We start from the raw sequence: 16,631 nt of genomic DNA on the forward strand, positions 1-16,631 counted from the left end.
GCCCAGCTTGCAGTGGTTGCTATTCTTTTGCGAGGTTCTTTCTTGGCTCATTTCTGTGCTACTATGTTGCTCCCAGGGCCAGGCCTGCATGCTGTAGGTTTGCAGAGGCTGTCGGTCCCTTCCCATCAGCCCTCTGGGTGGAATTTTGAGTTCTAATTTGTCACACAGGCAGGATTAGTAGTTCCACCGTCTCCTCATTGTGTCTTTCTAGGCTCCCCAGTTCTTATTATGTCTCTGCTGTCCCTCACCTTCCCTTCTTAGTGCTGCCCTGCCTGCCCCCACCCTTCCTTGCCCCTTTCTGGCCTTTTACCTTGTTGCCTCATTATCTCCCTCAGCATCTCTCACTTGGACTTAAAGGGACTTTACTGTTTCATCCCCTTAACCGAGACCTGGCCTTTCCTCAAATATTATCACCACTCAGAACAACCCATCTCGATGCGTGGAAACTTTAGAAATTCTCTTTTCTTTGGAAATTTTCTTCTGACCACATTCCCCAGGAAGCTGGCATGAAACTCTCACCTTCCAGGTTCCAGAAAGTAGCCCTCTGGTTGCCCCAATTCCCTATGGACTGTGGTTCCACACAAAGGCAAAGAAATGATCGCCTGGCCCTTTGTTCCAGATTACTCTGCCATTCCCCAGATGAAAACACAGTTCCATGTCACTCAGAGGCTAAGATGGTCCAGCAGCATCATTCCCACAGACAGGGCCAGTTCCACCGACAGACCCATGTTATCTGGCTGTACGCATTGTCACCTCCGTGGAAACACACAGGACAAGAAGCCAGGAGGGATCCAGCCTCTGCTGGCCATACCAGCAAGCATCAGGTTCAGACATCTGTGTGGGGTGTGATTGGGTTGTTGATGAATGTGGCGTTGACTGAGGAAGTAAATGAAGAGGCTGCCGAATGTGTAGTGTGCATTGCGTCCTGGGGAGGATGTATTGGTGGAAGGTAGCTGGTCCCTGGATGAAGATAGGGAGGAAGAGGTCTGCCTGCCTATGAATGTCCATGTGATGCTCTGCCAGTGGTTCTGGGTCTAGACAGGAGCCTGCCTCTGCAGGGACAAGAAAGCCTAATGTGGAAAATTATTGCATCTCTTAAGGGAAGAAGCCACAGGCAAGGGGAAAGAGAACTTAGGGGATTGGTTTAGAGAAAAGAGGGATGTATAGAATTGGAGTGACATTCTAAATAAGCTTGCCTTCTCTTCTGGCCCTGTGGTGATGTTAGCTCCTCTGTCAGCCTATGATTCTGCTTTGGGAAACAAAGCAAGTGCCAGGAGCAGGAAGCTCATACATGAGAGGCCACCCTGCTCTAGATTGTTCCTATCTAGAACAGAGCTGCAGGTGTCAGGGAAAGTCCTCTGGTCAGCAAAAACAGCTGAAGCCTGGCCCACACTCCTAAACACACCTTCCCCATCTAGTTGCCCAGGCCAGGACACACCAAACTGTACAATGAAAATGGGCATCTGCTTCCTGAAGATGTACTCACAAAGAAGGAGAGCCAGAGACAAGAGGACAGAAGCCAGAGTGGCAGGGGGGTGCCTGATGTACACAATGAGGACGGAGGTGCGTGAGGATGTTAAAAGGTTAAATGATTATCATCTCAGCCTTTGGGTGCTTTGTGGAATGAGACCAGGGAAAGATATAAGAAAGTAAATTTTAGGTCTCCCATCCTTTGCTATGAAAGGAAAAGAAACATGTAAACATTAAAAAAATACTTTGTGCAACAGAGTTAAAATAACACACTCTATTGCTTGAAGGTATGATGTTGGGTTGTCCAGAAAAATCATCATATGTAAAATATGTGTATTGCTAGGTAAATAATTATTTCCATTGGCACCATAGAGTATGAGAGGCAATAAGACCAAAAGACCCATATGCCAATTAAAATTTTTATGGCTGATGCAATAAAACCCCAGAGATGATTTGTTCAAGGTCCCACAGCCAGGTGGGAAGAGCTGGACCTCAAACTTGATCCACTTATTATAAAGTGGATTTAGGGACTGAGCAGCAGGCCTGATTTCCCAGTGCTGTACATTAGGCAGGAACTAGGACTGGGACCCTCTCCAATTCCCTTAGCTCAGTACCAAGACCTCAGTTTGATATAGAGTGTGTGTACTGTGGGGCATGGAAGGCATTGAAACATCAGCCTAAGGACAAGTCAAAGAGACCCTTGCCCATGTGGTTCTTTCTGGTTTAGGGCGGGGGTTAGTCTGGGAGCAGAACAGACATGCACATGGCCAGCTGCATGGCGGAGAGCTGGGAGTGATGTGAACATGCCCAGTTTCTAAGGGAGCCACAGACATCCCTAACCACGATGTCCTGTGATTGCTGTCTGGAAGAGCCCATCTTTAAGTATGTCAGGAACTGGTTTGAAAGGCAGCAGGTAGCTCTGAAATAGGAAACAAAGAAGAAAATGCCAGTTGCTTATTGTAATCTTGTAGGAACCAGCTCCTAGAGTCTGGTTTTTGCTTTCTGTTTTCTGGGAGAAGGGCTGAGAGGTCTCAAAACCCAGCTCGTCCAACATAAACCCACTGCAGCTTCTCCTGGAGCATCTATCCACACATTTCCTATTTTTACGCTTAATAACTGTGTGCTCGAGGTTACCAAGGTCTTCCTGTTGCTATAGTGAAAGGTGATGGTGCCAGCCTTCCATAACACTGGACCCTTGGCTTAGAGGAAAAACACATTCTGAGTTGCTGTATTTTTGGGTTTGCCTGAGAAGATTTAATGCACCATTTTCCAGCTTTTGCGGCCATAGTGGTTTGTGCTCAAAATACATAAAATCTCAATAACAAAAAATACCTGACTACCTGGGGAGTGGGTACCTGAGAATATATGGAAGATAAACTTTAAATTACAAAAAAGATAAGACATCATTAGGGAAATCTGGAAAATAACAAATAAAAGCAGATGTAGTTACATTGCTGTAATTTGTGGTCCTCTGACTTATAACCCTACTGTTAGTTTTTCTAAACATGCTTTGGGCAGCATTGAAGACATAGTAGCCATATAATTGACAATCTGGTGGGGTTTTTGTAGTTAATATGTCACAAGCATTTTTCTGGCTTGCTGCATTATCTTAGTAAGCATTGTTTTTATAGATTGGGTAACTGACATAATTTCCTAAACATCTAACTCTCCTCTTCTTACATCCGCTTGGTCTCCATCGCCATCTCTATCTAGATCTTCTCTGATGTGGATAACTGGCCTCCCTTGTTTTTGTCCTCGGCCTCTTCCCCATACTTACACTCCTACGCTATTTGCTAATTAGAATGTGCTCTCAGGTTATGCCGTAGGCATTCCCTGGGGCTCACTTGAAACTCAGATTCTTGGACTCTACCTGGGACCTACTGAGTTGGTACCTTCATTGAGTCACCCAGATGACTCTGGCAAACATTTATCTCAAGCACACATTTCCTCTGGCTCTAGGATAGAAGCCACAGCACTAGCCAGTTTCACAAACTGCTGAGCACAGACCAAACAGGGAAAGGAGAGGGGACAAAGGGGTTCAGGGCCAGGCCAGTGGGGTGGTTCACAGGTGGTGCGCAGCTGTGGGCAGTAACTTTGCAGAGGTTACAGAGCTGTGGAGTTCAAATTGTACCATCCAAATCTACAAAGATGCAAGATTGAAAACTGGGAATCTAGCTGGTATTAGGAGCAGGAGAGTGTGTGGGCTGCACAGCCACCTCCTGGACTCACTCCCATTATCTAGGTAAAGAAACTGAGACCCAGAGAAGTTAAACTGTTTACCCATTGTCACAGCTAATGGATGACAGAACTGAGATACAAACCTGATTCCAGAGCCTGTAGTTTTTAACTACCCCAGAGATGTCACATTCAGGGTACAGGATGATGAAGGGCAGGATGAAGAGGCCTGTTTGTGCTGGTGAATTGCCTGAATTCAAAGTTATTAACAACCAAGTGCAGAATTTGAACCAGAACATTTTAGATATCAAACTGGTACTCTTGCTACTTTGCACATTTTATCAGTAAGGTACGGAGTTGGTCACCTCGAAGGATGGCTTTTCTCCTTTATGCTTGGCCTCTGATTTTTTTTGTCTTTTTCCTTTTTATCGGTACCGGGGATCGAACTCACGACTGCCTGCTTTCAAGGCAGGTGCTTATGCCGCTGAGCTAAATCCCCAGCCCCTTGGCCTCTGATTTTAATATGCCCTCCTTCAAAGACAGATTCCTTTAAGGGGCAAATCTTAGATGTTTTTACTTCCTTCCTCAGTTCTTAAAATTATGAAATATTAAGGCCAGATAGTACGTGTCTTGGCTCATTTCACAGTTAAGGAAGTAGGATCTTGAGTACCTTGTCTGAGGTCACAAAGTCAGTTAGTTACAGATCCGAAGGTCTGATCTTGGATGCAGTGCTCTTTGGATGATGCTGGGCTGTTCTTGTCCTGGTGGGCTGAGTACTCTTGGGACCCTCAGTGCCCTGCCAGCCAGCACTGTGCTTTGGGTTGCTGAGTCAGTATATATTCAGCCTCAAGCTTAGACTGGAGAATGCAATGCATGTGCCTCTATTTTTCAAAATAATATCTTACTTTTAAAAATCCAAGTAGTGTAGAAGTGTGTCAAGAGACTCTTGGAAAGCACTCTCCTCCCCTCTCTGCTTCCCTCCCTAGGGGTAGCCACTTAACAGCAGTGTCTCCAGCGACTCCTTAATTTCCCTGCCAGCCATTGGGTTGTGTAGGATCCATGCCACAGCAAGGCCATTTTTAACAAGCATCCCAGGCTTCAGGGGGTTGAGGAGAGGGGGGAAAAAGTATTCCATTTGTATATTTTTAATCTGTGCCCATTTGAGCAGGCAGTGGCTTTCCAGTCCCTGCTACCAGGGTTGTGGGCAATTGATTAGGCTCTGGGTTCTGGATAATCCTTTCTTTTCCCCTAATGAGGCTGGAGAGATGTGAGGGGCTCAGGCGATGTTTGTGATGCTTCCGGTGCAGTGTGGTCTCAGCTGGCTGCCTTCTGATACTGCTACCCCCAGCCATCTCCCTCCCTTCTGGCAGCCTCTAGAATCCTGGCTGGGTCTCCAGGGCCAAGAAGGCCTGGGAACCTGACTCTCTAGGCCAAGCTCATATTTAGAAATGTCTCCAGCCAGACATTGGCAACTGTCCCACTTGGGCCCTGGGCAGGGGGTGTGATCACATGTGCTGTCTTTAAGTGTGCAGCTTGGGAGTGGGTACCAGCCCACTGTGAATACCAAAGAAATCCCTTTATGCTGAAGTCCTGGCAGATCCTGCGCTCCTGGGCACGGAGGGAGGCATGTGCTGGTAGGTGGGTCACCCATAGGGAGAGAAAAGGAGTGTGTCACAGGCTTGACTGGGCAAGACAGTAGTGGAGGAGGGAATCTCTCTTCTCAATTCCTGCACCCCTTACCCAGATTCTAAGTGCTGGCTCTGCCTGAGGAGGGGGCCTGCTGCCTTCATGAGCCAAATGTGTCCCAGTCAGGCCCTTCCCTTTCCTGTCCACCTTGTGAGTCCCCAGTTGGTGTTCAAGAGGGAGGTCAGCTTCCCAGAGCCTGCTCTGCTGTCCTCTCTGTGAGCAGCCAACTCCTCTACCTCTTGGCATCACGTCTATGAAAGATGGCCCAGGATGATGTCATCTCTTGCTCACCTCCCCTCTTTTCCAGGACAGCCCATAGTGATGGACTTATTAGATCCACTGTTGGGGCTTTAGATCATTGCTTTTTTAGGTAGCAGACATTATGCCTTAGCCCTGTCCTAAAACCCTGTGTTTGTCATGCCCCCTTATATCATGCTACCTCACCTCTCTGCAGGTCTGCCTTGGGAACCCAAGTGACCAGCTCACCATGTAAAGCTTCCTTTCTATCACTGAATAACTAGAGAGAATCCAAATGCAGCCATGGGACTTGCTGCCTATAGCCTGATACCAAACCAAATCCCTGCCAGTCTTTGTCTATCCTGCCCCATCCTTCCCGCCTCTGTCCACATTGCTGGGGAGAAGAGCTCCTAGAAGCAGGCAGGAAAATTGAACAGATATTTGGCTTGTACCTCACAGGGGCAGCATGGTGAATGTGTGTGTACTGACTGAATGGACGGATGGACTAGTGTACAAAGGAACAAATGAATGACAATACAAAGAAAAAACTTAATTTCTGGTTCAAAGGAACTTCAAGTTCAGATAAAAGGAGGTCATTTATGGTATGGTGGCTCTGTGGGTTGACCGGAACCCTTGAGATCAGACCCACCATTTCCTTTTCTGGGAAAGGATCCATAGTTCCACTCCACAGAGGAGTGGAGACTGCCACAGTACCATTGACAGATCACAGAGGTCAGAGATGGCAAGATTTCTCAGAGCAGGGAGATGGCGGGGGCGGGGGGATGGAAGGCTGCCCTAAGTGTCCCTTGTCCTTGGGAAAATCGCCTTTTCATATGGTTGGGAGTGAACGATGCAGTTTTTCTTCGAGGGTTAATTGTTTGGCTGACAGCACAGATAATTAGGAATGAGAATCCTGGCGTGAGGGCGACAGCACCATCTGCTATGAATGTGGCCCACAGGAGCACTTCTCACACCACCTCCCACAGGCCTGTGGGTGCTCTGGTTCTTTGCTGCCAGCCCAGCCTCTGGACAACTGAGCAGCCAACGGGTTGGATGGTGACTGGCGTGATGAGGGTGCAGTTTCTTGTCTTCTGCCATGGCATCCCTTATACATAGCAGAATACACCGAGAGCACCGAGGATGAACAGGGATGGAGGACAGCCCGGGACACAGGGCGTCACTAAGGGTTTCATTTCATTGTTCCTTGGGGCCTCATGTGGGAGGCCTGGCTCTGCATGGCTGTCTTGAATGCTTCGGGCTGTTTTCCTGCCAAATTCTATGGATCTACCACCTGTCCTGGGCTCCCTGGTCCCTGGCCTGTGCTGCTTGTTCCAGAAGAAGGTTGGCCTTGCCAGGAGGGATGTCCTAGGTGCTCTGTGTCAGTGGAGGTGGAGCTGCTCCAGATTCACATCGAGAACCCCACTGTCAAGGCATGGGCAGAAATTTATAGTTTTTTCCCTTTCCTTTTTATTTTTAGGGATAAAACACACATGTAAAAGAGCATACAAAATTTTTGTGTGCCCTATGAAGGTAGTAATAATAGCTGCCTTGCCTTTCAAAGAGACTTCTGACTGCCACCACCCCCATCCCACCGCTGGCTACCTTACACAGAAGGGCCAAGCTTCCCGAGGGCTCAGGGTCAGCTCGGCCTCCCCCAGAACCTGTGGCTCCTCATCACAGCCGGTTTCCTTTTTGCTGGAGCTGCTCCTGTTAACCAAGTGCTTCCACATTCCTGTCTTCTCTGTTTATCACTTTGTTCTCTCTGTACTTTCTCTTGTTAGACCTTCCTATCAGGGAAGAAACCAAAGCATGATTGTTCTCTTCCCACAACCCTGTACTGGGCAAATGGCCACAGTTCCCTCCTCTCCCCCATTACTACTCATCCCCCACCCTCAGGTACTTGGCAAGAAGATGAAATTAACCTAGCAGCAGGGAGCTTTCTGCGAAGAATGAAAATTGGCGGTTAGAAAATCCAGTCTTGACTTTTTCGACCAATATACTGTGTGACTTACAGAAAACTTCTCATCTTCTCTGTGCTTCTGTTTCTGCATCTTTGAAACGCTCCTTCACAGGGGTACCATGAAACTGAGGGGATACAGTGGATGCAAAAGAAGCTGGAAGGCTATAAATCATTTTCTCTGCGGCACGTAAGATGTTGTTTTCATTATGCTTACGAAGGCCATGAATGATGGAGGGTCTTGGTGTCGCTCCTTTCCTTTGCTGCCCTTGTACTATCTGCTTCCTCTTGCCTGCAGTTCTGGGCTACCTAGGTGTTTGCACTTCACCTGCCACAGACCCTACTCAACCATGAGCCCATCGAGGCCCAGAGGAGCCCAAGATTGGGGTGGAGTTTAGGGTCATAACCATGTGGGCAGTGGAGCTGCAGGCGTGGCTGATGAGAGATGCAGGGCTGTGGGCAGGATGGACCCTATGATCTTGGGCAGGCTGAGCCAGGTTGGCTTCAGCTCCTGCAGGATGTGACCTGTGATCTAGGTCCTGAAATGGAGGAACTTGATGGAGCCAATGTTTCTGTCCCTCAGCCTAGGGAGTTTTGTATTTCTGCTCTTGTCTCACTTGGAGATGAAAAGCTATGTGTTAGCTTGCTGTCACTATGACACAATACCTCAGAAAAGTGACTGAGAGCAGGAAAGTTTATTTTGACTTATGATTTCAGAGGTTCCAGTCCATGACAGGCTGGCTCCATTGCTATGAGCCTGAGCTGGACAGAACATCATGGTGGAAAGGAATGGCAGAAGAAAGCTGTTCACCCAGGGCAGCTGGAAGCAGAGAACAAGAGCACCGAGGAAGGGGCTGGGGACCGGATATAATCCCAGAGTCACACTCCCAGGACTCTCCATCTAACCAGACCTCACCTCTTGTTTTCATCTCCTTCCAATAATGCATTAAGCTATAATCTCATCAGTGGGTTTAATCCACTAATGAAGTTAGAGTCCTAATGAGCCAGTCGCCTTCAGAAAGCCCTACATCTGAACACAGGAGACTTTTAGGGGACATTTTAGATCTCAACCATAATAGTTATGGAAAAATATTCATTACCAGCTGCAGGTGGGTTACCTTCTAGAAGCTCCAAGACCACAGCACATTGAAGCTTTATCTCAGAGTCCTGGGCAGAAGTGCACAGAAATATTTCTTGGTAGACTGCTGTGCTTTTTGGACATCTCATTGGTGGAGTGAGAGCATCTGTTTCCTTCCTCTTTCTTGGGGCAGTGGTACCTCTCAGATTATCTGTTGGTGAGTGTGAGGTGGACTCTGAAAGGTGGCTAGGACCTGGATGCGTTCTTGAAGGTGGGTTGTTCAGGTGTATGGAATGAAATATTTAGAGATAAGAAATATGCAGAGGGGGGAGGGAATGGACCTGTGAGGAAGATGCTCTAGGGAGAACTCTGGATGGCAGGGTTGGTATAGTTACCAGGAATTTAGTACCTAACAATAAAGCCAACAAGACGTTGGCTAGAAGGATGACTATAAGGTTAGAGAACAGTTCACACCTGGACATGTGTCTTTGGTCCTGATGGGTGATAAGACATCTGTCTCCCTGCAGATCCCCTCTGAAGCTGCTGCGAGCTCAGCTGAGGAACTTCCCATCCCTGAGGAGAGGAACAAGGGATGGTGTGGAGCCCACTCATGGCCTAAGGAGTGTGTGTAGTCCACAGCCTGTGGGACCAGGAGCCTCCAAGTGTGTGACTCAAGCAGAATCGATGCTTCATTCCCCAGCGACATGTACACGGTGTAATGACAGGTAATGAACCCGAAACTCGTCTATCCTTTATGAATGATATGGCAGGTATGAGAATATATCAGTTTGCAGTAGACATAAAACGTCAACCCTTGGGAAGATAACTATGCAAACAAAGTACGGGAAGGCCTGATAAGATGATAGATGGACGCTTTATAGTTATTAGTTTTTGCCCATGTGCTTGCTGGAGCCAAGCACCAGAAGATTTAGCATCAGCTGGGTTCACTTCCTAGGCCTGGTGGGAAGGCTGATGCCTTTATGGATATAGCCTGTCTTATTTGAGGAACTCAGGTAACAAATCAAGAAGTCATTATTTCTGTCAGCTCCTGTGGGAGGCAGGGAGCTGACACCAGTAGAGAAACAAAGGCAGAGGCTAAGGGGTTCATCCATGGATCTGTGATTCAGGAAGGTGGGATTGGAGACTCAGAGGACTCCAGGTTCAGTTTTGAGAACTTGAATGATGGAGTGTGGTAATGAGCTGTTGTTTTCATCAAAAACGGAAAAGAAGGCTTATGATTCTCCCAGCATTTCAAGGGTGTCAGGGCAAGTGGCAGATAATAGAAGGTGGTTGGGGAGATCATAGATAGGGTGCTGGAGAGGATATAGAGGTTCTGGCTGATGCCTCAGGTCTAGCAGTTGATCTAGGGACTTAGCCAAGGCAAGAAGTATTGGGCAGGTCCCTAGATCCCAGAGGCAGGTCTTTGAGACTAGAAGGATAGGGGATCAGAAAGACTGGAGACCCCAAAGTGAACTAATACCATGACAGAGCCTATTCCTGCTGGTCATCTGGTGTTTGCAGTGTGTACCAAGCACAGTACCATTCTATCAGCTTCCACTATGAGGAAAATACAGGATGAGATGGAAACAAAAATAGCTTGGAGCCTTGGGAAACTGAACAGGGCAAGGGGAGAAGGGCCAGGGGCTTGGAGCAGGAGGCCCAGGAGGGTGTGGCAAATTCCATTCCAGTGAAGGCCAGTGTCAGGGTCCCCAGGGTCAGAGCCAAGAGCTGGGGAGGGGCAGAGCATTAGGACTTCTGGGTGGCCTTGTTCTAAATCAGGCTAGAGAATAAGCTGAAGGAGTCCAGAAAGCTGAGGCCAGCCCTAGGAGATGGATTAGTCACAGGCACCAGCGGGTCTAGGGCTTGACTCCTGTCTGTAGGAGGAAATGGAAGGGAATTGCTTCAGGGACTGTTGATGTCAGTGAGGACAGAAGTGGGGAGAAAAAGTTCCACAGGTTCCTAAACATGACCCTAAGGTGCTAGGCCTGGGCTGTCCCCAAACCTTAGCTTTTGGTGGTCTGAACATCCTAGTCTTGGCTGGAAACCTGGGCAGGGCTGACCTGGGAAGCCTAGTGGTGCGAGATTGTGGAGGACAGAGTAGACAGTCCAGCCCTGTAGGGCAGTGGCCTGGGACTCATCAGAAGAGGCAGCATGCCTCCTGACCCCAGCCAGACAGAGCAGAGGCCCAGCTCCACCAGAGCTTCTTCACTGGCACATCAGCATGTGTCAAGCACCTATTATGTACTGGACTTTCCTGAAATGAAGAGAATCAGATGCAGTCTGCTTCTGGGGGAAGGGAATGTAAGGCAGAGGAAAAATCACAGAGCCAGTCCAGGCCTCCTGGAGCCTCAGGCTCATGTCTTCCAAATGGGAACAAGTATTTCACTCATATGATAGTCTGAGAATCAAATAAAACAAAACATGCAAAACACTCAGCCCAGTGACCAGCACCACAATCAGTGATCAATACATTTAGTTTCCTCATTAGTCTGCTTTGGGAGGAGCTCAGGATCTGGCTGGGTTTTGAGTGAGGCAGGCTGGAGAGATCCATTCTGACCCAGGGCTTCAGGTGGCTGGGCTTTGAAAACCTGGGAATCAGAACTCATCTGGCTAAAGAAAGTATGGTTTAAAGAAGATACTAGCACTCTGTGACTAGTGACTGTGACATGTATGAGAGTTGTGGCAGATGGGGGACTCTGAGTAAGACAAGGAAATAGGAGGGCCAGGCCCAGGAATTTGAGGAGAAGAGAGGACATTCTCAGAAACTGAGAACCCTGGGTCCTGCTTCTAATGCAAGTCCTGAGGGTGGCACACAAGGCAAGAATGGGTAGAGGCCCAGGCTATATATTATATTCTCTTCTTATGAAAGGTCTAGTGTGAGTCCCTGAAGGAATTTGCTTGAATAATAAGTGATATTTTCCATCACTTGTTCTAGATAATGACTTGTGTTGTCTGGAACCAGCTCGGTTCTGGCTCCCCAGCTGAGTTCCGGAGTCAGCCGTCCTATACAGCTTCTGGGACTGACTTTGGCCAGTTCCTGAAGCCTGCTGAGCCTCACTGAAATTGGGACTGGTAATTTCTGTCCTGTGTGGTAACTGTGAAAATGAAAATCAATAATGAATAATTGATCTGTGACACTTGATGTCACGAAATGATTTTTTTTTCTTACATCGAATGAAAACAAATCTGAAGTCTCTTACCAAGTTTGGCAAGTTTCCCAGTGGGCATTTCTAGAGCTCTGTCTCCACCCTTCTGGTGAATGAGACACTTGGGGGTTTGACAGGTCAGGAAAAATGGAGTGGGCCTGGATGACAGCCCACCGTGCTGGAGCTTCATGTGGCCCTCCTGATGTAGCCATGTATGGTTATCTGACAGAGGCAAGCCCAGCAGCAGGCTTGTGCCCAAATGGTGGCTCCACCACAGAGGTCACTGGGCCCTAGTCATCTTCTCTAGGTTGTCGACATCACCAAAGTGCGTTCTAGGTGGTAAGGCACTCTGGGAACCAGGTCATCCCACTGCCTTGGGGGTCCAAGCTGCATATCCTTTTGTTCTTTCTCTATCTCCAGGCTTATTTTTTGAAACAAAGACCCACCCCTATTCCATTTCTTTTCATAGCTATAAAAATTCAGACAACTCCTTCTTAGGGTAAGAAAGCTCAAATCACACTATCACAAAATATGACTTTTTCTGGGGATGCGGGGCAGGAATACACTTTTTGTTATTCTGTGACTACTATCTAAAATTGCCACTGACATCCAGGAGCAGTAGAAAGGAGAAATTGCTCTCACTTCTATTAACATAGTGTCTTACACACGTAGCGGGCATGAGGTCAGCTCTTCACAAGGTCAGGTTCCCCTATGCCAGTCTCTTCTGAAGGATGTGTTAAATAATTTTTGCCTTCTGGGGTTTTCCAGAGGCTCAAACTAGCTACTGTGTGTGAAAGTCCTTTGTAAAGTCAGTGAATGTCATTTAAACTCTTAGTTTCGTGGTGTAGGGATGCTGTCTGGCCTGGGAGCTGGGTTGGGGCTGCCATTGTGATTCTAAAGGTATGTGCTCTTGATATCACATGACAGGCTGTATCTCTGCATTGTCCTCTCCTAGCCACTGGCTAACCAGGGTGAGTGCCTCTGAGTTAGCTTTTTGTCCCTTGTTCTCTGGGAAAATGAAGGGACTTGTAGGTGTGGTAGGTGTCCCTGACATCTTTATTCTCCTTAGCCTGTTAGGTGGGAATTTTAGGCAGGCGCTTTGAATGTGGTACTCAAACTCATAGATCATAAGGACATTCCTAATCCATCCTTCCTGGGACAAGGGAGTGAGACTTCTAAGGAAGCTCATAGGCACTCTCCACCTCCCTGTGTGGGTCTCGGAAGACTGCTGTGCTAGGACAGGAGGGCTCTCATGACTCTTGGGTCCTCCTGCCTGGCATGGGGCTTATGGGATCAGCGGGTGTAGGTGGGTGGCATCAAAAGTAGCTGGGTATCAGCTGCACTGGAATCAGGTCAAAGTCATAGAACAAATGGAAACTCCTTAAGCCCTCAGCCCTGATCAGCATTTTTAAGGTTGGGGCCACATTTGATGCTTGCTACATTGGTATTTGGGTCACTCTAGACTGGAGGCCTCCTTTCTTCCCCAGTGGCTGCCCTTATTTCCTGCTGCCTCTCCTGGGACTTGAACTTTGAAGGCTGTCACAAACCCTAAAATAATCTAACAGCTCTTCTAATTTCTATTCTAGGAGGTAATTTATGGCACATTTGAGAGATGATGTGTGTGAGGTCACCAAATAAGCACATTAGATAGAGTAGTGGTCCTGCTGTTTCTTAGTTTGTTGTGCAACCCTGTGTAGGTCCCTTAACTTCTCTGGGCCTTAATATTCTCCTCTATTAAATGGGCACAAGAACATGTACTGCAGTGAACGACCGCTACAAACAGTGCGTGGTCATTCTGAAAGTAAGGAACCCAAAGGCTCTCATTTCTCCAATATTTTTGAGTACTACAGCATTTCTCTTCCCTTGTCACGTCTAGCAGTATGCATTCTCTTCTGCAAAATTAGTCTCTATTCTGAGGGCCCACAGGGAGCAGTTCCTTGTATATCACCTGAATTTTGCAGCAGGGAGAGACAGAAATCCATATTGCCCTTGACTGACAACCTTCATATGTGTATTTAACAATTTTAATTTTTCATGATTCTTGTGTTAATAATAGTGCCCGTGTAAAAACAAATAACATTTGTATTTTCTATCTCATTAATTAGTTTCTAATTTGGGGGTTCTTATTAGCTTAAAATCATCTCACTGAAATGGTCCTTGGCTGATAAAAAACATGAAAACCACAATCAATTCTAGAGAGATCTTTCATTTAATTATGCTGATTGGTGCACTAGAGACCCCTGGCAACATGAATCTCTCAGAATAAGCTTGATTTGTATAATTTGGTTTTTAAAAATTTTGGATGCATATTTATCATGTTCAACTATGTGTTGTTCTCCTTGAGATCCTGACTCACCTCCTGAGACGTGGGAGCAGGAAGCTAGGGGCTGTTGAGAACCTGGGACTTCGGCTAAGCCTGTTGACTCACTGGTAGGGCCTGGTTCGATGGGAACACCATCTTGTCTTTGAAAATGCTGCTTTTTCTTGAAAAAGAAAGGAAAATGAAAATGTCACTTGGAGGTAGTTAGGAAAGGATAAACTGATGGAATTGTGGAGCTGGGGGACAGAAATGTTTCATGAAATCATAGAAAGTAGATCAATCCTGGGTTAGACATATGTCCAGAACAAGATTCCAGAATGTGTTGTGAATTTGTAAACACCGGGAAGACTCGCTGGTCAAAATATTTGTCTTTCATCTTCCAAACACATGGATCAATATCAGCTTTGCTGAAAGTTGACTAAACAGATTGCAATGAGAAAGGGAGGACACAGCACTTGCCATGATCATTGTCCTGTCCTGACCAGGCTGTGGATCTAATGAGCACTCTAGCGGGTAACAGAAAACCCATGAAACCCCACCACAGGAGTCCTCACCAAATCCAGGCCAAGATAAGCACCTTAGGACAATGACCTGATTTCTTCAGCATGAATGATGTCAAGGAGAAAAAGGAGGGTGAGGGAGACTCATTATAGATTGATAGTTTTGAGAGATGTACCAACAAGATGCAATCTCTGAGTCTTGTTTGGATCCTGATGTGAGCTGACCAACTGTGAGATATATTGGAGAGGACCCAGAGATCAAGCACAGGCTGGGTGTCAGGGATTAGGGAATTTCTACTGGATTTTTAGGATATGTGATATTGTGGCAGTGTTAGATACAGAAATATTTACAGATCACATACTGCAGTGTCTGGGATTTTCTTTAATAGATTTCAGGAAAAGGGGGTTAGATAAAGCATAACTAGCAGAATGCTGAACACTGTTGAAGCCGGTTGGTGATTGATGATGATGGTTCCGGAGGATTTATGATAGCCTTCTAATTTGTCTATTGTAAAATATTTCAGTAACTTTGAAGAAGGTGAAGAACTGTCCCTCAAGCTGTCTGAACCTTGAATTTTCACCATTAGAGCTTTTTTTTTTTACTCTCGCTTCAGCTTTTCTTAGTCTAGTATTACGTAGCTTCTCTTGGGAGTGTGATTGGCCCTTTTGGGAAGGGAGTGTAGGACAGAACAGATCTTTAGGACAAGACACTGTAAGGACACATGCAGAAGGGTTCCAGAGGAAGGTGAGTTTGGAGCAGGTTGTGCTGAGCTAAGCCAAAGAGATTTCTTCAGAACCTTGGTTATGCTAATGCATGCTGCGCCTCCTGGGTGGGGATGGACTTGAGCAACTGTGTCCCCTAGATTTATTTGTCATGTGACTCAGAGGTGATACAAACCTCTACCCCCTCCAAAGGAAAATCAGAGTAAGTTCAGGGGCTGGGCCCAAGGCTATTTTTATTGGTTGACACTTTCTGAGCCTCAGTTTTCCCTCTTTAAAATGAGTGCCAGATCATTTACCACTTATTTCATTATAAATTGAAGTGGCCTTGTACAATATAAAACCCAAGATCAGAGGTTAAATTGTGTGACTCTTAGGTGGTACTGTTTTCTGAAATTTAGTCCACAAACATTTGCTTATGGGCTTGTGCTGCATAGCTCTGTGTACAGAGTGCAAGCCAACAGCACCCAGAGGTGGCTGATAGTGGATGTAACCTGATCTGAAGATACAGAGATGGTAAGAGGAGTTCTTCTCTCCACTAAGGAGCTCCTGATAGAGTTGAGAGACAGTAAGAATAACTAGCAATGGGACCAGCAGACACTCAATTGTGGGGAAAATGAACAGTCTAGGGCAAGATTAAAGAGAGCCTGCCCTCTCCTGGGATGATCTGTTGAGGCCATCTGCACAAAGTGACCTAGCGGTGTGGGGAAGATTGGCGGGCCATGCCTCTGTTGCTAAGGGTGCCCTGTTGGAAGCCTGTTCTTGCCTTTTTCCTGTGCAAGCACCCATTCTGCAGTCAAGCACATTGTCCTTATTTGGATTAGTATATCATCCTCCTTGTCTGGGGAGGGGGTTTATCCTCCCTCTGCTTGGCCCTCTTGGTCTTTCCTATTTTTTTCTCCATTCTGTCTCTTTGTATTCCCAGATTGTGCCTGAGAACTCAGAGAAGCTGAAATTGTCACTTTTGCCTGAATTCATTCATTCTTGCCCTCTCTTTTAAGCCACTGAGATAAAGCAACACAATGTGACTGGGACCCCAAGCCTTTATGTCAGATCACTCTTTAGGACAGTCAGAGAAGACACTCAAGTAAAAAGCACTGTCAGAAGTGGGCAGTGGGGGCTCACACAGAGGTAAACGGATGTGCAGCACCTCAGGGAGCTGCCTGAGTTTCTTGGGTGCAGAGAACTGGGTGGGCCATAAGGAGTTATTTGGGACATGAATAGCAGTCACAGGCACTTGCCACGTAACAGCCACACTGTCCTTTAATTTCCACAGCAGAAATGGAAGAAAAAGCCTTAAGGAAGGACAAAACCATAATGAGTACTCAGGATATATATCCAA

The 16,631-nt window shown here is 46.8% G+C and overlaps 1 protein-coding gene across 4 annotated transcripts in view; it reads left to right on the plus strand.

Moving 5' to 3' along the window:
- Zbtb7c (zinc finger and BTB domain containing 7C) overlaps window positions 1-16,631 on the plus strand; it is a 319,556-nt gene that overhangs the window by 49,117 nt on the left and 253,808 nt on the right. For all 4 annotated transcript variants that reach the window (XM_063231711.1, XM_063231714.1, XM_063231716.1 and 1 more), the window contains exon 2: window positions 9,131-9,328. In XM_063231711.1, coding sequence (XP_063087781.1) covers window positions 9,288-9,328 — 41 coding nt within the window. In that variant the 5' untranslated portion in view covers window positions 9,131-9,287. The remainder of the gene's footprint in view (window positions 1-9,130; window positions 9,329-16,631) is intronic.

The sequence above is a fragment of the Cavia porcellus genome, unplaced genomic scaffold (genome assembly GCF_034190915.1).
Source record: "Cavia porcellus strain 051 isolate PalLab524CR breed Dunkin Hartley unplaced genomic scaffold, mCavPor4.1 scaffold_20, whole genome shotgun sequence".
In the NCBI taxonomy this organism is placed as follows: domain Eukaryota; kingdom Metazoa; phylum Chordata; class Mammalia; order Rodentia; family Caviidae; genus Cavia; species Cavia porcellus.